This window comes from Parus major, chromosome 2 (assembly GCF_001522545.3).
Source record: "Parus major isolate Abel chromosome 2, Parus_major1.1, whole genome shotgun sequence".
Lineage (NCBI taxonomy): Eukaryota > Metazoa > Chordata > Aves > Passeriformes > Paridae > Parus > Parus major.
Genome location: NC_031769.1, coordinates 17,935,996 through 17,960,167, shown reverse-complemented (window position 1 = coordinate 17,960,167; position 24,172 = coordinate 17,935,996). Strand labels below are relative to the sequence as shown.

Sequence of the window (24,172 nt, the reverse complement as noted above, 5' to 3'; positions counted from 1 at the left end):
GGTATCCCAGAAAAACAAATGGAGATGTCTACTTTTAGATCACAAATAACTGCAACATTTTTTTAACCAAATTATTTGGAATCTTACTAAAATATAATTTGTGAGGCAAAACATTTTCAGAATGATAAATAATTGATAACATGATAACATTTTCAGAAGTTATAAATAATTCCAGAACATTTCTCTTATGTGAATGGCATTGTTAGTATTTATCAATACAAGACATACTTGCAATACTTTATATCACTTCTATCTCAATTTATCACATTAAATGTAAAACATTTGAGTAAGAGTTGAAAAGCTTTATATATCCTAGAAGACAAATTCCATTAAGCTGAATAAACATAACTAATCCAAGCCTTTCTTTAAAAAAAAAACAACCCAAGACTCTAAGCATTGTAGTAATATTTTTGAAACAGTATTTAATGTATTTTATATTTGATGTTGTTTTCCTGCACTATATAAAAGAATAACTTAAAATATAGAACCATACTATTCCCACGTGGGGCAATCAAAATTTGCACACAATTAAACCAACATTTTTTTAAATACTGATATTCCAAATACACAGGTTTTCAGGAATCCTAGGACTCATGTATGTAGTTGCATGGGAGTCATAAGCGACTGCTGCCTAAATACTGACGGCATACTAAATTTTAATTCGATAATATTTACAGATCTCCAGTCAGACACATATCTATAAACTGAAAATTTTTTGCTTTCTTTACAAAAGAAGTCTACAGAAATATTTAGCTGGGTCTGAAATATGAGTATTGAATAAGGACACAAACAAAAAACCTGCTGTTTCACTGCATAAATAAATTGCAATAGAAGTTCAAATTCTGAAAGGCTCTCTTATGGCAAAATAAAGCAAAACATGAAAAGTTAATTCTATGAGCAATTTTAAATTCTTCATATTTATTCTGTTCTCACTAAACACTTCAACAAGAAATGCTAATCATTATACAGTTTTCTATAATCAGTTTTATCCTTTTTTTCCTCTATTATTCTATAATTATAACAAAGCAAAACAGAATTGTTTAGAAGGTCTCTTCGTTGAAGGGAAACTTCTGATTATTTTCAGTAATTCAGTAGCTTTGAATAGAGAATCTCCTCTATCACTATTAAAAAGTAATAAGTAAATGTGAAAATGAACTCCACATTTTTTTATTTATAAATGACGAAGTAAAGTATTGCCTACATACAGGGAATTAATTCTTTGTTCAAAATACACATCAGAGTAAACACAGGAATATTCAAAGATATTAACTCCATATATTGGTTGGTAATTTGTTCAATTTTATGCCTTTTCCAAGAAGTGACTTGCTCCTCTGCCCACACAGGAAATGACCATTTGGGATTTGTTCAGCAGCCAAGGATAAATAAAAATGCCATCAACAAACCTCAAAGTTTTAATGATAAAGTTAATATAAAGATATAACTAAGAGACAGTTTCAGGGCAAAAATTATCCCAAGTGTTAGCACAGTAAAAGAAAAAGGCCAGAGGATTTTTAAAAGATCAATATGAATTTGCTGACTTCCACAGAGATAAAACCTAGAAATTGAGACCTTTACTATTATCTGCAACTCTTTGCCAGATAAGGAGAAATAAAAGTAACACATTGCTTCTGGGGAATTGCTACTACTGTACTGATTAATATAGAAACTATTTAGCACAAACTAGTTACCCTCTAGGAAACATGAGAGTTGCATTATACTCACAGCCTTTTTACTCCTTTTATAAAATGTGATTTCTTCCACACAATATTTTACAATTGTGTGCAGTCATATAACATGCACCCCTGAATAAGTTGCCCATCAGCTAGATAAGTTTATCTCTAGGACAAAAAACCCAAACAAACCAGTTGGGTTTTTTTTTTTTTAAGTTACATTTGCTAAAATTCTTAACAATCACCTACGAACATAAAATTTATTTTGCACAAATAGATGTATTCTTGCCATATCTGATTTTTGGCATTTATGCTGTTCATCCTGGCAAGCAAAACACAGTAAGATTAACATTAACTTCTTAAAACAGATTTTATCTTCCAAGTGCTGCCATAATTTTCTTGTATCTTTCAAATTTCAGATTCCCCTAAATTGAACAGTAGCAGCTAGAAAAGCTTGCACCACCTTATCATAAAATTGTATTGCACCACGGTAGCTAAGACTCTCCAATGACATTAAATAAATGCAGCCATACCATGTAATGAAGTAAAATTACATTGTTTTCTAACAAATCTAACTGAAAACAGCATTGACAAGAAACCCATTCCAATACTGTTTCATGCCACCAAAAAACAAACTAATGCCATAGAGGAAATGCCAGTGGCTAGTGTCTCACAAGGGCATTTCCAGCAAATGAGTCTCCCCTGACTAAAACCATCATTCTAAATACTGCACTATCTTTGACTCCATCTTCTAACCTTTTCTTTCTACCACTAGACAGAATTTGTGTTTGATAAGATAAACTTGAATTTTTCCCAGTAAGTGTGCTCTGGCTGCCATTACATTAAACCAGCACAGCAATCCACCAACTTGAATTGCTAACACTAATATGAGGAATAATACTAATTATTAGGAATAATGTGCTTTAATGCTTTTTAAAAATAAGAATGGTATCTGAAACCAAAATAAATATTTGATAGCTCTGGCAATTTTAACTTCTTTTCAACAGTGAGTTTATACAGTACTATTATAGAACTAAAATAATGCTGAAAATGATTAAAACATTCAATAATTATATGCAAATTTAGAGTTTGCTTTCTGACATTCTCTTAAATTAGTAACAGGCTGCACACATGGAAAACTTAACAAACCAAGTTATTTACTCAGCATCCAATCAAAAATATAACTGCAAAATATTAGCTATGTGTATTTTAAAAAAGAAGTTCGATCAAGTTGCATCTGCATGGATGTTTTCGATACTCATTCAAAATCACTTACACGTCAAAGACACTGCATGAAATTGAAACCTTTACTAATGCCAAGGTTTGACCCAGGATCCAAAATAAATCTGCATGTACAGACCCTTGTACCTACACAAAGCACCAATTACTTCAAATAAGGTTTTGTCTGTGCACTAGAGTCCACCCATGTGGAGCCAATTACTACAGCAGGGCCATTATATGGTTCATTTCCCCATACCAGCTTGGCAAGAGGTGTACATGGGTGTAGGAAGTGCAAAAGAACCTTCACTAATAAAGTGCCTCAAACACACATCCGTGCATTGTAATATTTAATGTTACAACAAACACTTCTTCAATGGGACTAGACCACGCACAACAGTAAATATTGCAGGGCAGTTTCCAGTGAACAGTATTTTTCAAGTTTCTGCTTTAGGTCACCAGTGAAATCCAACTATCTTCTTTTCACAAAATCTTGAATAATTATATTGATCCTTAATCTACAACACGCATTTCTAATACCTGAGAATTCCTAAGAATCTTGAGAGGTTGTAGGATTTGAACAGAAGGTATGAGAAAAATACAAGAATTGCATGTTCTTCAAGTAGTATGTTCATAATAGCAGAAGCACTGACATTACTTATTGATAATGTCTGGTATCATTCCAGGTCTAAATGGGAAAGTTGTTGTTAGAAACAATTATTATAAATAGGAGGAAACCACTTGAGTATAAAAATCTCTCCCCCATTGAAAGTACTGAAGCTCCATCTAGAGGCTTTTCTCCATCTACTGTCATTTGTGGTATATGTAATATCACCTAGAAATGTGAACAATATTAAATGTCAGAGGCTTCCTTTGTACCTTCTCTTTTGTTATTCATAATGGGTTCTTGCCCTGAACCTTTGCCCAGCAACACTAGCTCCTTCACTGCCATCAAGTGGTAAGAAACCCAAACTGAACTTAAAAATGTAAAATCTCAATCATCAGATTAAATGATCAGTATGGTAGAGAGATAACTGTAACTACTGAATATTGAAAATATTTGTGGTTCTTTTCATTGAAGTTCTGGTATATCTACTCCAGAGCACTACAGTGCCTCACACAATAAATTCAACAATGGTTTCAAATCTCTTTTTGTAAGCTTTATTTTTACTTCAAATGGCACAGAATAAAAATCTACATCCATACTCCCCAACACTAGATTTAGAAAAAGAAAGGCATCACAATAAAAGAATTTATTTTTTTTAAAGGAGTAATATACATTATGCTTAACACTTTAAAAATATTTAATTTGTCAACTAGGAAGAATTTCACAACATAATTAGAAGGAACAGCACAAACGTCTCCTCAGACTTTGTGTTGCCTATTGGCAGTATCTCAAAAGCAAGAGTGAAACAGCAGCTCATCTCTCCAGCAGTGTCTAATGCAGCAAGTGTGCAGCTATGTCAGTCTCTTTGTGCTCCACAGCTGTAATCAAATGTGGACATTTGTTATGTCAGGAGAAACCTTAATGCTCTACAATCACAAGTGACCTACTGGGAAACAAGCATAAAACACACCAAAACTGGGAGGGCTTGTCTAGATCAAATAAATAGGAAAAAGAACTAACAAAGTAACAGCAGAATGAAGCCAGACTGCAAAACCTAGATTATTTCAATTGCAACCCCTTGGAGACTTATGGTACAACTACTCCCATGGTTTCCCATTGCTCCCACATAGCATGCTTTGAGTTACAGAAAGCCCACAAGTTCTCCACCATGACCAGGAATACCACTGAAATAAACCTCCTAGGACACATCCAGTATCACTGCACTAAGAGCTTCTATGTTCTCCTGCATGCACACAATCTTATTTCACTACATTTTCTTTCCAGCAGTTATTCCAATTGGGTATTTGCCCAGAGCAGAAGAAAAAGCACAAAGACTTCTTGGTGTTGTCCTGTTAGACAGAGTAGCAACTAGCACATACAATGGAGCTTAAGAACTCAACTTCTGTTACAGAAGTTTACAAACAGAAAAAGGAACAGTTACCAAATCAAAATGAAGAGGGAAAACAAACAAACAAAAAACCAAACATTTCCATAGCAGAGATATTTTATGCCTTATCATTGCTTCATTGGTAAAGAAAGAACTGTTGATTTACTTCTACTAAATCCTCTGTCCAACAGTCCACAGATTCAACCTGATCTGTGTAAATACTGGGTGGCCACTTACCTACTTCTAACTGAGCAGAACAGGCTGCACTGAAAAGAAGGTTCACACAAAGCATTCTGCTAACACTTTGCCATTTAAAAAGCAACCTCCAGTCAGTCAAAATTTCCAGTTGGAAGAGGTCAGTCTGAAAGATCTGACTTCTCTGTTTCCTTGTCCCTGGAACCCAGCCTGCTTATCCAAAGACACTTAGTTTCTAGACCAGCAATTTTCAAACACAGTTGTAAAAACTCCTTCAAAATAATAATTGATACAACACCTACATACTGAAATTTAGAACACATCAAGTATTTATTTGAGAATGACTTTTAGAAGCCACAAATAATAAAAGTATATATTAGGAAACTTATTTTAGGAAATCAGTATTTTCTTCTACCATGTTGGGAAAGGAGGGATAGAACTGATACTGGCAGGCAGAAGTAAAAATAGATCATCAGGGATTACATGAATAAGAAGATACTAAAAACTGAACAGAAATCAGTGAACTGGCAAAGACAAAAACCAAATAAATAAAAAAGCACAACCAACAATATCAAATTATATGAGGTTTAAAAAAAAAAAAAGAAAGAAAAAAAAAAGGCAGGATGAAAAAAATGGGAATATGCAGGGCAACTGCAGCCTAAAGCCCAAACATGTAGCTTTAATATCAAGGCAACCCTAAGTGCCTGTTGCTCAGCAATTCATCTCCACATCCAACTGAAAAGCCAAAACCTATTTTAGACAGTAATTTCAGTTACATAAAGTATAGTGATTAGACAAAACGGGTGTTCCTGAAGTAATTGAAATGTAAGTCAACCAGGGTGCATGCAACCACTTTAGCTCCCAAGCTGAAAGGGCAGACTGAATTTATGATGAGCAGTGAAAGCCACAGTAAAATTTGATGGCAGCAGGAATACATTTAAAAACAAACCAACCAACCACACAATAAAGAGAAAAGATGACCTCAAAGATGAGCAGTGACAAACAGAAGACATTGGAAATTAAAAAGAAATTTTAAAACCCTTATTTTTTCCTCCCAAACATAATTACATGTAGTTTGAAATGATTGCAGGTATCTCAGAAGAATCAAATACATTGATGAGAAAAAGTAACCAGAGAAAGGGTCCTTTAAAAGTTCCAGATATCCTTGTAAAGTATCCCGATTGATAACTCTATAATAGAGATAAAAAGATAACTTTTTAATGAGAGGACAAATTAAAAGAAAAGGGAAAGGAACTTAGAAGGCAAAGTACAGTGTAACTCAAGCAGAACAGAGAGGACTGTCAGACTGTTCGTTCTTGCAGCCTCTAAAGATCAGAGCAGAAAGAAAACCAAAATACAACTAGCACAGAAGTCATGGAAAATGCCATCAAACAATAATTATTAGCTCCAGAACTGCACTGCAGAAGGTTCCTAGGATGTACTTATAACTGTAACACTACTCGAGCATCACAACCAGCACAGCAGTTCTCAGCTGTGGCCACAAGGGACGTCGGACACCACCCTCATTAAAGAAACAGTTCTGGCTGGGTGAAAAACAGAGCTTTAGGCATACCAAAGAACCATTTAGTTAAGTGTCTCATACTTCATCATTATTCTAGGATTAGCAGTTTGAAGAAAGGGATTTCATTTGGGGGAAAAAAGATGCAAAAAAAAAAAGGGAAAAACCAAAACAACAACAACAAAACCACCAGGAAGTCCAGCAAGCTAATGGCAGCAAAAACTGTAAATCTGTTCCCAAATATTAATCTAGAAAATGAAATCCTTGTAGGCAGATCTGTTATGAAGTCTAGAGAGAAATGAAGAGACTGAAGAAACGAAAAATTATCAGTGTAGGTAATTTTGAGGTTTTGTTTGCATCTGGGTAAAGAATATAACAAAGCTCAACTGAAATAAAACATGCAGGAAGTCTACAATGAAGAATCACCTCTCTTTTTTGGGACCACAGCTGTTATCCTAGTGGTAACCAGATGAAAATCTGCCTTTGCTTTTCTCTGTCAAGACGGAACTATCGCTAGTACTCTAGAAGAAAAGCTGTTGCCTAGAAATTGAAGATCAACTCATTCAAAATATCATCTGAACCAGGTTTTGTCAGAAAATGAGGCAGGCATTCATAATTTATCCAAATAAAACCACCAAGGTCCAACTTAAACAGAAGCCAAAGGACAGCATAATAAGGAAGATGCAACTTCAAAATGTCATCAAAAGATCAGCAATGAATCTCTTGAAGATTAGCTCCTTTCCTTAGGCTATATTAGAAACTGCAGTATTTTTCCTGATGCTTGAAAAGAAACACAGTTTTAGAACAGTTATACCAGAGCACATGAAATAATTCTTGCTAAAATCACCAATTATATATTTATCTTAAAAATTTAACACAGAAGACCTCAAGCCTGTTAGGCAATCAGAAAGACTGACCTTAGAGTCTGACTTTCTCTAGAGTAACTTGCTATTCCAAGCACACGCTGGCTCACTCTGTTCTGCTCTCCTTCCTGCTGCCAGAGTGTTGGGCCTCAGCAAAGTGCTATCCTACACTGTGCATCAGATCAACTGATAGATTTTATACTAGTATAGCTCATCTAGAGTATTATTTCACTTCTTGCAATGATGTTTTTCCTCAACTAAGTCACTGCAAGATGCAATCCTTGTGAAAATAAATCCTGTTTTCAAGGTGCCTACTGCATGTATATGAATCTGTTACTACCAAAATCCCAGAGCACAAGCCTTGGGTTGAGAGTTAGAACAGCATTTTCTCAAATACACTTACCACAGGCTAGCACAGAAGTTAATACTTTTGTATTAATTCAGTCACACCAAGAAAACCCAAAGAGTTAAGCAGGGAGGGAGGGGGAAGATCTGTTAATTCCCACATTTCACTGGATTTTTCCATGTTTTTAGAGTAGTAGATCACTGTCCTTCATGGAGTCTTAGTTTTTCTTTTTACCACCACTTCAGGATTCACACCATCTCATCTTTAACTGAGAGTACTGGTCTCACTATATAACTGGACAAACACTAGATTTTTATCATGACAGTTTGTCATTTTTCAGCTTTGCCAACTCATACAAGATTCCATCTTTTTAAGGCATTGTACCTTCATGCTTAAATCCATTAACAGATTGGGAGGGGGGGTTGGAGGGAGCAATGATAGTTGTGTGTGAATCTTTTTATTCCACCCCTTGCCAGTGGAGAGTCCAAGAGAAACCTCTAGTTGAGCAAGCTACCCCTTAAGAACACTCAAAAAAATAATTTTACTAAATTATCCTGTGAATCTCATACTCAGGTGAAGCACAGCAATGACTACAATATATGTGCTCCTTTCAGGCGTGCAGCCAAATACTCTGACCACACAAGCAACCCTGGTGTAAGCTGGAGGCAGAGCAGGTGTTTGCTTGTATGACAACAGCAAGTTCCACACTTGCAGCTGGAATGGGAAATAGTTTGTATATTTGTCTTAGCTGAATTGCAAAATATTGAATACTTGATCAAAATACAATTCTGTCTTGACTGAGAAATCAATTTCAGAAAGCAACCTAGTCCAGTACTGTCTTTCCTGGCCATAGTATCAATCCAATCACGTCTAACCAGCTGTCATGTAAGGCTCTCATATCTCATGACAGCAGACAGGATAACCAATACCCTGATAATAATGGGATACCATTAATTCAGTGACAGTGTCTTTGAGTTAATCTGTTAGAAAAGACCCCAGAAGCTGCAGGAATGCATCTTACATATTCCAGAAGTGAAGACACTCACATATTACAGCCTTCTTCCTTTTGGTCAGAAATTTAAAAAGATATTCCCCTGTTAACAGTTGCTTAAATACCAGTCATATTTTCTTTTACAAAAAAAATTATTTTTTTGTTAAAAATCTGAACTTTGAGGAAGTCACACACACAGAAGACAAATGAAAGAATGTTTCTTAGAAAGAAAATGTGGGTACCCATTTTCAATCTTAGGCAGTGTTTATTTTTACAAATACATTTACAAGAGAAGTCAACACTCTGCAATGCAAAATGGTAACATATGCAAGAGCACTTTTTAAACAGAAGGTGTCCCAATTCACTTTTTAGACCTCAGGTATTATGAAACAAATGCCAACAAATGTTTTGTACTGAAAACTTTAAAACAGCATAATCTAAAATAGGAAGTATAATATCAAGATTAAAGATCTTTATTGTTAGGGCACGATTTTTAATTCAAATGCATTTCTATAGGAAGTATAATATCAAGATTAAAAATCTTTATTGTTAGGGCATGATTTTTAATTCAAATGCATTTCTCTCCAACTCTATCCCTTTTTTATTGGAGAATGTAGTATAACCTAAACATTTTGGATGTAAATACAATCCACTCAAGTATACATTTTCAAAGACTGAGATAATTAAATATTACAGTTTTACCTAAAAATCAAGATAAAGCTAACTATATAATGCAATTTGCAGTCACACTAAGTCAAACTGCAGCTTTAAGGAGACAATCCCAAATGGAACTCAAAACAGGAAGTATGTACCATCAACACCTCTGCTACAGAACTCTCCATCTGAACTCTGCATCCAGTACATTGTACCTACAAAACTGTTCCCAGAAAATAGTCTGATTTCATCTTTCATTACCCCACACTTTTTTCTAGATACTGTTTTTTTGTGCTCTCAAACTTGACTTCTGAATGTACCACATCAGACATGCAGATGCTAGCAAACAGCACAGTCCACCTTTAATTCTCATCTCTTGATGATAGTCAAGGTGCATGCACAGCATGGAAGCAACGCATATGATTAGAGACAGGGTTTAATTCCTTTAAGTAGGACCTAGAACTACAACTTTATTATGTCCCTGAACAATAAACAGATCAACTCTATTTAGAAGAAAAAGAAAATTGATTATACAATAAAGAACTGTACTAAAACCTTGAAATTCAATACCCTTTATCTGATACAACTTTTAGCTTTACTATGTCCAATTAAAGCTCCTCTATTTCAAACATGTTCCCTGCTGCAAAAGTTATTTCAGCAAGTTTCTACCTTTTAAAAACTTCTAGAAGTGAGAGTATTTCATACAATCCTGTCATGTTTATCCCCACAATGCCAACATGCGATAGAAAATACAAATTGAAGTTTTCACTGTGATTTATACAACAATGCAATACCAAAATCTTGCCTAAACCAGTAGGAATAAGCAAAGACATAGAAAGTAAGTGGTACCATCAAAATTACAATAACTGGATTAAAATAATCTTACTGTTTCCAAAACAATATACTTAAGTACATCACAGTAAGAACTTTGCTGCAGAATTAATAAATCCAGAGATTTACTGTGGTATAAAGGAACCATAAGTCAAAAAGAAGGGGGGAGGGGAGGGATGACAGGACACAAACCAACTCTGCTTAAGTCTTAACTCAAGTAGTAATACAAGCCTAAGCCCTCTTACTGCCTGAAAAGAGAACTACTGTCCATGACTGAGATGTTACAGAGTTGAGGCCAGTAACCAAAGTGACCAGAAGCAGATGATACATTCCTGAACTCCCTATGGATAGCTCAGTTAAAAGCCTGGGTTCCTATGAAAATGTGCTCAATCATTCATGTGTAGCAGTTAATCAAAACAGAAAAACAGTGTAAGAGCAGCTATTCTTCCTTCTAATGATAAATAACCACAACAGCAACATGGTGGATTTTTGTGCCAGTTCCATTAGAATGTATGGAATGCATAGCTAAAAAACTGTGTTGCCTACTTCTTGCCAGCATGTTATTGAGGACTTTTGTATTTGTCCAAGTAAACTAGAGTGGCAATTTGTTTGACTTTCAAAACCCTTTTATTTCTTCAGATGTAATCAAAACCAGGATGTTAGAGACTGCTTGATGACAAAACTATGAAAAGCTTCATTCAGGAACAAAGCTACAGACAAGTAATTTAATAATTCACTTAATGAATCTTCCCTGTTGGAGATGTTCAAGAGATTCCCACGCCAATGCATTCATTGCAGGTCAAGAGAAGCTAATTCCACTTGAAATATATATTAGACATAATACCCCAAACAGACAAACTAGATGCAAGTAAGTCAGGACCATACCTGTCACCTGAGACTGCTGAAAGAAATTTATATTAAAAACTGCACACCTGCAGGTGAGGAAGATAAGCCAGTGCTGCAAAGAAAATGATTTTTTGACAATTTTGAAAAAGTTTTTGAAAAGGTTTCACATCAAAGGCTATTAAAGTGACTAACTTAACACAAGATGGGAGGAAAAAGTCTTACAAATAGAAAATTAATGAACAGGATACAAAAAGCAAGGTCTAATGGCCAGTCTTCAGGGCAGAGAAGAGGCAGCTGAAAGGTCTCCTGCTGCGGGATTGGTGCTAGGACTGGCTTCATTCAGCATTTTCAAAGACAACCTGAAGAGCCAAGCATGCAGTGACACTAAATGTTTTGGGTAGGTACCAGACACAAGCAAGGGAATACCAAACCAAGTGATCTAGCAAAAAAGTGAGAGATAAGTTTTAGTGTAGGTAAGAATGTTGCCTTAAACTACACCTTTCCTACACAGAGCAGAGCTTGCAGCTGGCAATTATAAATCACTAAGTGATCCAAGACACATTGCTGACAGTTCAACAAATCCAGTGTACAGCAGCAGACTGAAAGGTACCACCAGGAATGCACCTTTGAACATTGTTAATCAAAACCTGTGGCAGCTGAAAGGTACGGGGCAAAATGGGCTGCAAAACGTAGTCAGGTTCACATGTGCTCCCCAGTGACACCATCTACTGCCACTGGCTTTATTGCTTTTATTAAAGAAAGAAGTCCAAGGACAATACAGAAGTGCATAAATAATAAGAAACAAGAGTAGAAACCAGACAGCACATTGACAGCATTCAGCATTCCTCAAAGGTATCCAAAGAGCTTATGGATGACATGGAGGGGTGCCCTAACTGGAGACCAAGAAGACTACGGAATGGAAACAGGCCCTCACAGACACCAGGACGCATTGCTCAGGACAATTCCAGCCTATCATTAAACATCTGCAACCCAGACAGGGCAAGCGTGTTTAGTACTCTCAAGTGCGTTAAAAATCACATTATTTTGTAACTGATACAACAGCTATTATCCTTTAACCTAAATTCACTAAACAGAGGTATGCATCTCCTCCAGAAAATTATCTGTTTGTAGGTAAGAAAGGTAAGTATATGTGTATGAAAGGCCAAACTCATCATGATTGATGACATTCTTAACCTATGAATGAGTTATTGACTTAAGTCTCTATCTCTCCAGCAGACAACTAGCTTCATTTTTATTTCCTTTAAAACAAAACTAAAAACTCACCAACTGCTTTCTAATTAAGCACCTAGTATTACTCAACCAGAAAACACAAAAACCAAAGATATTTACTAAATGGACTAATGGTGCACTCCAGCATGGGAACTCTGTACTACATAAGTGAGAATAAATGTAAGTCAGCTACAAGTAATTTTCAAATACAGTATGGAACTTATTTACAGAAGATGTTTGTTCTTTCACCATCATAAGCTGCAAAAAACAACTGATTGGCTGATCCCCTCAATCTGTATTTCAACTATGGAAACTCCGTTCTGAACAGACACAAGGCAACATTCAAATTCATTGCTTTGTTTTGAATGTTGCTGGCTTGGCTTGGAGTGTGGAAAGGCTACTAAAGTAGAAATAGAAAATTCTGAACAGAACAGAAACAACAAGCCACACTAGTTACAATATGACAGAAGAAACACTTTTTATTCAATAGATAGGTAGACTCAGACTGAAAAACACATTTATTTCAAATTTTTAATCAATCGAAAGAAATGCATGAATTGAATAAGATTTTTAATAAATCTTAATAGGAAATGGGAAGAGGCTTCCATATAGGATTAAATTTTATAGACTTTTTTGTACTGTAACGCTTTAGCAGCCGCTGTTAGATACAACATCCAGTAAAGCAATTCATAAGATGACTGTCACAAAGTTAAATGGCATACAAACTTTTACTCTTCCATCACAGAATTTATATCCCATGGAAAAACACTAGAGAAATCACTGAGTTTGAAATGGTGATTATTTAATATAAAAGCCAACCTAAAGCAGCTTGAGAAAACTGAACTAAACCTAATCAATTTGATAAAACCAATTTAGGCTAAATAAATAAATAAATAAAATTCAATAAAGCATTGCTCAATCACACTAAAAAAATCATGTGCAATAATTTTAGGAGTAGGTAAAAGCAATCATTGTCCCTTAAATGAGAAGCTATCCAACTAAAATCAGTGCAATAAGGCTATTTCACAGCTTTCTCATGTCCTCATCAGCACTGAATGCTTCCTTCAACACGTGAAAGTACTTTACATTATTGGAGATAGCAGCATTTCATAATTACACCCCATGTGGCAAGACCTCTCTAGTTCTTCCTTCTCTCTTCAGTCCTAAAGGGACTGCCAAGTGACTTAATTTCAACAGCTCCTATGCATCATAGGGTTTCCTCCACAAATTTTCCAGATTAACACTGATAAGGATGAATTTCAGATCTATCAGAGACTGCAAATGAACTTTCTTCACTTCTCATCCCACTGCTCATTTGACATCAGTAAGAACAATCTGCAAGGCCTGTAACCAGGTCATTTAAGAGATCTACACTTAAGCAAACCCTCAGATAAGAGCCCAGGAATACACAATCCTGCTTTAAACTGCTAATGTTTGCATAACTGTAACATACACTACGTGTACAACACATTACCACATAAGTGAGATTGTTTACAAATCACTTTTATACAGAGTTAGTAACATCCAGGCAAGACTGACATACAAACAATAAGCAAAAGAAACCCAGAAATCCCAAATCTCCTCAGAATTTAGGGAAACCCAACAATTTTACACTGCAAGGGAAAAAAAAAAAACAAAAGAGAAGCAAACTTCTAACCTGCACAGCATCTAGCTAAGCAAAAGCACAAAGACTAAGAAGCAGATCAAAAGCAAAACTGCAGATTTCCATATGCTGCATGAATTTTGGTAGACCACTAGGATTCTGTAGAAAACAAAAACATTTCAGATATTAAAATTAATAAAAGGAGGAAATTAATGTTTATCAGACCCGTTCTCAGAGACAAAAAAAAACCCCCTTTGTTATCACTTACACTCTCATTCTTACTGGCTCAGCTGTGCAACAGCAACACAGTTACAATTGTAACCGGCTCTGCTGAGAGCACAAGAAGCACCAAACCAATTAAGGAACATCTTATATGCTGAATTCTCATTTTATTTTTTATATTTTACCACATACTTAAAGTTAAAATAGCACCATAGATACCTCAAATATCTCCCTTAAAGCTACAGTTTTCTCTAGATCTGATTAGAAAACCATGTTAATCTTAATTGTAAAATGACTCTAGACAGAACATAAAAGCTTTATCATTCAACAAAATGAAATTAAGGCTGTCTCTAAGATTTTTATTTTTTTACACAGCTTTACAGACAAATATGATGACTACAATCCACAGCAGTCAAGTAGTAAAAGGCCCACTGGGAAGCTGTTTACAGAATTCCATGTAAGATCAATTACGTAGCTGCTTCAGATACCAACATGGGCACATACTTAGAACTGCAGCAAAGGAGATGAATTCCAAACAAGCATAAAACCTAGAGCCTTTTGTAAGCATCAAAGACCACCAGCACAGGTTACCTACCTTCTACACTAAGAAACCGGTCAATCCTTTCAATGAATTACAGATCAAATGCAGAATTACTTGGGGAAAAAAAAAAACAACCAACAAGCTCAGTTTTTATTTCTGCAATTTGAATTATGGATACATCCTTAAAGGATTTGTGAAGCAAAAATAATAGAGAGAAAGAGATGAAACATTATTGCTGTTGCAGACAGAAAAAAAAACAAAAACAAAAACAATTCAAAACTGCTTGTTTTATCTTTTTTTACTGCACTTTGGATACTGTCAGTTCCCTTGGGTAGCCAAACATAGTAATTTCCTATTGCTGTATGTCCTTCTAAACAGTAAGAAAGAAGAAAAAGATAACCTGAAAGAAATCAAGTACAACATGAATTAATTGTCATGGAAAGTTAAGAGTGTCTTTAAAATTACTTAAATTGGCACATTTCAAAGCACCTTCGTGTCTTGAAAAAAAGGAGACAACAGTGAAAGAAAAAAAAAATTCCTGTACAACACCTAAGCAGAAATGTAATAGGCACCAATGCAGAAAACCCATTTTTATGGAAAATACAAGCTTTACATGTCTAGATATCTCAGTCATTTTTATATGCAACAGTGAACAAAAAGATAAGGCAGGACACATACAGAATAGAATGCATTCTCTATCAGCAATTTACCTGTAGGTTCAAAAAGTCCCACAGAAGCCTCTACCCTGCACCATCCCCAGTTACAAATGCTGCAGTTACTACCACTTCTCTATGGTGACATTTGCAAGCCACTAAACTACTCAAAATTGAAACAACTTTGTTCTGTAGGATCCAAGTGAATAATCTCAATGACTTCACACAACCTTAATAATTTACATCTTTTGGGACAAGCAGACTTTCCAGAACTGCTGAAAATCTCAGTTCCACGCACAACTTACAAGTAACACATTCAGAAAGGAAGGAAGTTTTAAATCATAAAGGGATGCAGAATTATGACCCAGTAACCCACTGAGAAAAAAAACAAAGTTACTTTTATGGAATAAACTGACATTACAGCAAAAGCCACCAGAAACAAAACTGGATTTTCTGATACTATTTTTGTTTGAACCAGTGCAGTGGACTATTACTATCTCAATGCTGACAACATATTCATGGGCTTAAAAGAAATACATTTTCAGGAATTACTAAAATCCCCCAGCATCCAAATAAAGGTCTGCTACTACTATGACCTAGTTGTGTATTATGGAAGTTAATTATTTTTGAAAGCTTGGAGCAAGAAAATGGAAACATTTCATCTAACTGAGAACTCTGATGTTGTAATTGACAGTGCATTAAAATCTAATGCCTTCCAATTTAGATCTCCTTAACATATACTTTGAACAAGAAGTAGAAAGCAATCCTGAAAGTCTGTGACCATTAGACATGATGTTTAATCACTAGTGAAACAACTTTGTGTCGTCAGAAATGAGTGAGACAGCAAGATGCTACATGGCTCCATGCCATTTCACAGTACAACACTTTTGAAGGTCACAGTGAATACCTTATTTGTCATGCAAGACAAAAGAATCTTACAAAACAAATCAAGAATAGTTTACAATTCATAGTTTTCACACTATCTTTTGAAAAAATGATGTTCTAATCACATGCAGGTGAAGTTTTGTCTCACTTGATCAAATACTTCCAAAGCTTGGAAGACTGAACCACTACCACCAACCTAGATTTTTGCTAAAACGTTTGCAGATGATGCACACTCCAGGATTTTAGCAATACTTCACCCACATACATTAACCTTAAAAAGCAGCAGGGAGGAGAACAGTCTGAAGTGTTAGAAGAGCAACCAAAATATGTCTATGGAGAAGCGATCCAGCTTGTCATTTGGAAGAACAAACAAACTGCTGAGTTTCTGGGCTACCCCTCCTTATTTCCCTCCTTCCTTGCTCTAGTTATGTGCACCTTGCCTGCCAGCAAAGACAAACTGCATGGGTACAGGTTCTTGATGAGGACTTAAGAGTACTCCTTGGACAGATACACATGAGGGAGAGCTGTTTCTTCCCACTTGAAGAGACCAATCTATGTATTCAGAGTTCCCCAGAAATTCTAGAGGAAAAATAGTTTAATGTAGATTTTTTTCTGGACAATAACCCATTCAAAGCCAGACTATGGCAGGCCAAACAAAACAACACTGACAACTTCAGAGATTGCCATTATTTCTGAAAAATAGGTTACTAAATCTACATACAAGAACTTAAAAAAATCACAACTTTTGGTCTGTGGTGATATAAACACTGCATGTCATCAGTCAATGCACTTACATAAAACAGACCACGTAGAAATATCTTACTAAAAATTTTTTTCCACCTCCGGTAACACTTGATAATACCATAAAAGCCACACAATTTGTTGTGGTGGATTCCTCTTCTTACAGAGCAATGCCAAGAGGTAAAATTCAGTGTCAGCCATTTACTAGAAACTATAGTCTTAAAGGTGCAGCTACCTCATATTTTTAGTGCAGCCCAGGAGTGCATGTGTAAAGCAAACTTCTTTATTGCACCTACTGACTGCATATCATGAAGTAGTCCTGGAGTGGATAAACAGGATTCCTTTTGGAGAAAAGTGAACCATAAGATGTGAAACAAAGAGTGTAAACAGCATGTTTCAACACAAACAGGCATTGAGTCCATGCAGACGGCATGGAATTAGTTCAGCAACAAGAAAAAAAATAAATCCCTGAAATGCAAACAGTATGGACAGCAATTCCACAGCACCAAACATTCCATTCTACAGACATAACCCTGTCATATCCTGCCACTTGAAACAGTACACAACAGCTCATCTGTTCCAGAGTTCCTGAAAGAATCTTATTAGCCCAACACATCCAGCTCATCTGGAGAGGCTGTGGTTTCCCACAGCCATAGAAATCCAACTCCACAGTTTTCATGTCATGCACTTTCTTGGAGGTGCTAATGTACCAATGTCTCACAGGCTGTCACACTAAAATCAGGTTCTGTACGTGCAGTTCTGACTTTGTGCTGCAGCATCATCTAGCAAATCCATCATTTTGCAGTGGATATAATGCTCTTAGTTGTCTACAGTAGAGCCACACAAACACATTAGAGCCTGGTTCAAGATAAAGCTCACATGCCATAAGAAAGGCACAAGGCAATACTAAAGAAAATATCCCTCTCAACATTTTTCAGGTTATATATTTATCCACCATGCTGGCCAGGAGGTCCTACTTGTTAACTCTCCCTCAAGAAGCTGATCCCCCAGGGCTTCTTCCACTACCTCAAAAAGTGCTCAGAGAACCTTCCTGTGTTTGTTTCCCTACTCTACACAGGTCCCTCAGAACTTTCAACACCAATCCCTTCCCTTATGTGATTACCAGTAGAAACCAAAGCCTTATGCAGACCTTCCTTGGTCCAGACACACAACACACATCTCAATTCCAGCAATACAGCTCATGCATTCTAACACATCTTTACAATCTTACCTAAAAATTCCTTCATCAGATCCTTTGTATCCAAGAACCGTATCACAAAGTTTCAAAAGACATTCAGAGGCTTGTGGTGCCTTCCTGGCTGCAAGCCAAAAAAAGTGGAGGAACAAATACTTCCCTTGAAGCCATATTAACAAGTTATAATCAAAAGCATATTTTGGGTAGGAGAGCCACAGGTTCAACTGATGCAAAGTTGATTTATCCAAAGCATATCATATTCATGAAGATAACAACTATTAAAAGCTGTAAGAGATGATAATATTAACTTGACCCATTCATTTGTCCACTATATGAGTTTGTAGCTTATCAGATATTCCTGGATTTTTTTCCAGAAAGTTAACATCGCATTTCTGTGTTCTCATTCATAACAGATCATTGTATTACTGAGTCTGCATAGCTTCTGGTTTAATTCTGCTGTTTCATCTGAATTTTTAGATGAATACTATTTGGTCCTGATTCCTTTGTTGGCTTGAAACTGGCTATATTGAAGTGATTACTAAAATCATTATTACATCAGATCTGTCAAGAGGTTAGGATTCTATTTTCTTCAGTAACCACTTAGGGGACAGGGAAACGCAACCTTTTCTCAAGCCAAAGGTTACATTCCCATTCTGCTAGGTCAAACTTCTTGAAAACAGCAATGTTTAAAATGAGTCATATAAATTAATCACATCATCAGTTTAAGAACCACCAAGGAAAAGGAAGGAAGAGCAATTCCCACACTGGTCAGAACAGCAATAGTAACAACATAATGCAAGATTTCCTCATGCAATGTTACTATTAGATCTGATAAAAACCCAAATAGATAGATTGTGTCCTTGTATAAAAATCAGATACTTCTTAATCTATGTGCTCAATCCTAATACCTGGGGGTTGGACAAGAAGGGACCTTCCAACCTCAACCCTTCCATGAGCATTTGTAGATTACTCAACCAATCCCTCTTTGAAGTCAGGAACAAAGGTCAGTTATTCCACAGCCAAGACAGTCACAATCTTACTCTTACTCTGTCATTCCACATTCAAAACCACAACAAAAATCACTTCACTTCGATCATCCTCTATCTCCGCCACTGATATCAGAAAACACTACAGCAGCTCAAACCTAACACTTTACCAGAGCTGGATGAGTTACCTGACAATGCCAGGAGGCTTCCACAGGCCCTCAAAAAGACAAAACACAAAATCCATACTCCTGCAAGCACAGAGCAGCAACAAAACAAAACCCCAATCATTTCTCTTCAATTTGAGTGAAAAAAATCCACACGCCAGAGGCTTCACCAAAGCATGTTTGAGAGCTACAGCACTTTCCACAATGCCTTCTGCATCTTGTCAGTGGAGGTCAACATCAGCTTCTGACACCGTGCATGAGTTCAACAATCAGTGGCACAATTCTCCCATCAAAACCTAAACCGCTTTAATGTCTTAAGGAAGCATTGGAGTAATTCCCTGTATTTTTTCAAAACACGAGATGACATGTTTAGAAGAAATCTGGCAGCCTTGATACACTACAGTTAACAAACACAGTTGAGCATCCCTGTCTCAGATGTAGAAGTTACATTGTGCATAATGGAGAAGTACTCCCTCTCCCAGAAGGACGTGAAGGAAGAAGGGATTATCAGGACATGATACAAGGCAATGACATAGGAATGGGTGGGAGAAAAAGCAAGCTTTGATGAATGGAAAATAATTAAACAGTTCAAAGGTATGGCTATAAAGGCTATTGTCACACACACAGTCAACTCTTGTTGACAAGAAAATCACCTGAACTCAAGGAAGGAAACCTCTAGTATCAGAACTACAAAAAATTAAATTACAGCACTGTAGTAAAAAGCATCCCAACTAAAAGAACAATAACATACAAAACAAATAAGGTCCATTAAACCATAGTATTAAAAAATAGCAGAAGACCTGAGGAAACATGCAAACATCACATTGAGACATTATGGTAAAAGATAGCTTTGTGTTGAGACATCCAAGGTAGGTTACAGCACCTACCCTGCATGTCCCTTGATCCTGTCATAAAACCAATTCCCCTTTTCATAAGGCAACTCGAACAGTGGCAGCTGCCTAGCGAGTCACTGCAAGACAACATCCCTTCAAGATGACACAAGCATCTTGTTGGAAATTTCAGATACAGGTCAGAGCCAGAGAAGCAGGCAGCAGGAACAAAGGATACTGTGTTAAAGAACTTGTAAATCCACACAGAATTTTCCGATCTTACAAATACCTACTGAAGCTCAACTTCCAACACTGCATACTCCATTATTCCACTCACAGGTCTATTCTGCTGCATGTGTAAAGCATCAGCACTATATACACTTCTAGTCTTGGCTATAATGACACAATGAGTGACCACTTTAAACAAAAGTACACTTCACACAAAAAAACCCACTTGGTTTCATTTGTGTTGCACTTCCACCAACTTTTTCCTTGCTCCCACACTGCAAGTGATACAAGTTTTCCATTACAACTAGGAGTAGAAATAGGAACTAGAAGAATATTTGCTTGTTAAAATTAACGTTTTTCTAAACATTCAGGGCAAGGTACAGATTCGGCACTGAAAAAAAGGACTGTGGAAAATGCTAACAAAGAGTTGCATACCAGACCTGAACATCACTAACAGAAACAAAGTTTTGCATTCCTACATTATCTAACACTAAAATTGTCTTTGAGAATTAACACCTAGATTTTTTAGGATCTTGAAAATGAAACATGAATAGCAGTGCTTGCTGTTCTGTATAGATGATGGTATTACATAGTATTTAACACTGGATGCTTAAGAAGGACTGAAAGAAAGAAAGAGATGAAACAGAGTCAGAACAATCACAGCCAGTAGTTTCCAAAAGTGGACCCTTATATATTTCAGACACCTTCCCTCTCTTTTTCATGGCCTTAATGGAATGCACCTGAAAATACAGTCATTACTCTCAAAATCTACAAGAACTACATCAGAATAAACTTCAAGGTTGGCAGGGAAGCCATTTAAACAGGATCACTCACCAGAATATAGCACTGGAGAGAGAAGGTACTAGGGCTACACAATGTACTAGGAGATAGAGCAAAATGTCTTTTGGGGACTCTGAGTGAAGTAAAAGCATATAAAGAGTTGTGTATTTCATTATTGAGGAGAAGAACACTGACTAGAAGAAAGTAAAAAAAAAATTGTTAAGATGTATGTAGAGACACTGAGCAAGGTCACACACAGAGCAGAGCATTTGAGATAAGAAAGGGCATCACATGGGAGCCCAGACAAGTGATACAAGTTGAAGATGACAAGTCGCAGTGAAACAGCAACCACATCTAAGATGTACACTAGAATCATGGGATAAAAGTGTTCCCTAAAAGGAGTTCCTGCCTTCACCACACTGGCATGAAAAATTAACTGAATGTGTACAATCAATTCTTTAAGATAATCTTACATGTTACTTATCAAAGAGAGATGCAAACCACACACAATAACCAAGATACATGGAAAGTAAATAAATATAACAATCTACAAGCCATTAACACAGCAAAGGGTCACAGTCTACCACATGGCACGAGTGAGAGAAAATATGAGCCGCAACACATGGTGATGCACAATCTTAAGATAAGGAACTAACAGCTACGCAGAATGAGGGAAAGGTGAGAAACTGCCATACCGACGGTATGAATGGCAAGTGTGAAAACCCCAGAAGCTACTTTTATCTGTCTGCAGATGCATTTGAAAAAATTAGATATGTTCAGAAAAGCAACAGGCAGTAGGAACACACAAAGGTACAGTGGGTGAGGGAAGGCTGATTTATGGTGGGGCAGGAAGGAGAAGCAACAGAGCAGTACCTGAAGCAGAGCAGAGCCCCCGCGGTGGGAGGGGAGAGGCTGGAAAGGGACAGACGCGTTGCCCCGATCCGCAGGAGCCGGGGCCCGAGGGCCCAGGTCAGGAGGAGGGTGACAGCGCCAGGCGAGCGGGCGAGGGGCCGGCGGGGGGAGCCGAGCAGCTGTGCTGGGGGTCAGGGGCGGCGGTGACCGGCGGGGCCCGCGGGAACGGGCTAGGGCAGGGGACGGCGGCGGGCGGGCTCGGTCCCTCGCTCACCTGCTGCACCCCCAGGAAGTCGTAGAAGTTCCGCGGCACCTCCTCCACCAGGTCGAAGAGCTCCAGGTCGCCGCTGTCCCAGGCACGGGCGCGGGGCGCAAGCAGCGCCAGCAGCGCCAGGAGCGGCAGCAGCCGAGGGCGCGGCGCGGGCCGCAGGCGGGCCATGACCCCCGTCTGCGGTGGCGGCACCGGAGCGGTGGCGGAGCGGAGATGTGCCCGGGAAGCTCCGCGGAGACCGCGCTCACCGCGGCAGCCGCTCCGCACTGAGGGGACGCGCGAGGCCCGGCCCGGCCCCAGCAGCGGCGGTCCCACGGCGGGGGAGGGGTGGGGGGGGAGCGCTCCCCGCCCGGCCAATCCGCGCCTCCGCGCCTCGTGACGTCATGCGCCCCGGCAACCGCAGGCGCTCGCGCAGTGGAGAGGGAGGAGGGGGAAGGGCACGAGCGGCTGCTGGCGCGAGCTGTGTGCGCGAGGGAGCTCCACCCCGCCCTTCCCCCGTCCGGCGCCGGGAGCGGCAGCGCCGCCACCGCGCTCCGGGGACTGCGGGGACACGGAACTGCGGGGCTCCGGGGACACGGGGCTCCGGGGACACGGAACTTCGGGGCTCCAGGGACACGGGGCTCCGGGAACTGCCGGGAGGGCTCCGGTCCCTCGCGGCTGCCGTGCCGCCCCGGTGTCTGCGGGACCAGCGGTGCCCGCGGGGCCCCCGCGCTCTAAATCGTCTTTCGATTTTCCGTCTTCGTTTGCTCCTTAAGGGCGTGTTTGATTCCTGTAACCTATTTTACCCTAAAATCGCTCCACCTTGTTGTTAGTATCAACCCAATTTTTAATGTGTTGTCCCCGGACCTTTTGTTCTTTCCTTGCTTGAATTAACGTGAAATGTTTCACCTGGGACGCTAGATGAGAAATTAGATGGAAACTTAATAGCCGAGCAATACAAATTATCAGTATTAAATCATTTTTCTCTGGCACGGACAGACCCCTCGGCACACCCCATCTGTTTCATCTCTCTCGAAACTAGGCCTGGTTAATAACTCACTATGGGAATCTTTTTTAAGAAAAGAGAGATTCACCCATCTGAAAAATATCCATTAACTAAATTTTCAAAAATAGGATTTGCAATTTCAGAAAAAGAAAATCCCAAATGCCAATCTTATCTGCACCTGAATTCACCTATTAAGAGCTAGCTACCATTTACAAATCACTGTACAGTAGAGCACTTCCTTGGATACTCCATGGGAATATCAAGATGTGGCTTTAAAATATACTCTGCTCAGTTCTGAGTGGGGACTTGAACTAACATAACCATTATCAATTTTCCAACTCATAAAGTATAGAGTAGTCTTAGGTATTCTCTACTATTGAAACTGTTCCCTTTTGTATAAACTATTTAAATATTAATTAGATTGATATTTAAACTCATGTTTCCATATCTCATATGCATGCCCACTGGGCTTTTAGGATCACAATTCTGCCTCCGGCTCTGCTTTCTGAAAAGAGTCCTAAACCCATTTGCCAGGAAATTATAATCTAGCCAACAGTGTCTTCTATGGACCCTTTTAACTTACCCTTCACAAAAAGGCACACTTAACTGTTCATTCTTATCATCTCAAAAAGGGTTCCTCCCACTTGATCACAGAGCCAAAAAAAAATAAAATCCTTTTCTAGAGAATGACAAAGTAAAGAGAAAGTCATGGGCTAGTTAATTATCAGCTGCTTTATTTGGCTGGGACAACTGAACCTGGTGTAGATCAGTTTCTTCCCATGTCCTTACTTTGTTAATCTATTCTGTTTTGCATGCCAGTACCAACAGTATAAATTTGTTGTCCTGTATATACATTATCCTTCAAGTCTCAAGCTTTAC

At 38.0% G+C, this 24,172-nt stretch overlaps 1 protein-coding gene across 1 annotated transcript in view; it reads right to left on the bottom strand.

The window, feature by feature from the left end:
* The window catches only part of DNAJC1 (DnaJ heat shock protein family (Hsp40) member C1), a 108,256-nt gene extending 85,633 nt beyond the window's left edge, over nt 1-22,623 (bottom strand). The window contains exon 1 of the mRNA XM_015615174.1: nt 22,312-22,623. Coding sequence (XP_015470660.1) covers nt 22,312-22,476 — 165 coding nt within the window. The 5' untranslated portion in view covers nt 22,477-22,623. The remainder of the gene's footprint in view (nt 1-22,311) is intronic.
* Between the last annotated feature and the right edge of the window lie 1,549 nt (nt 22,624-24,172).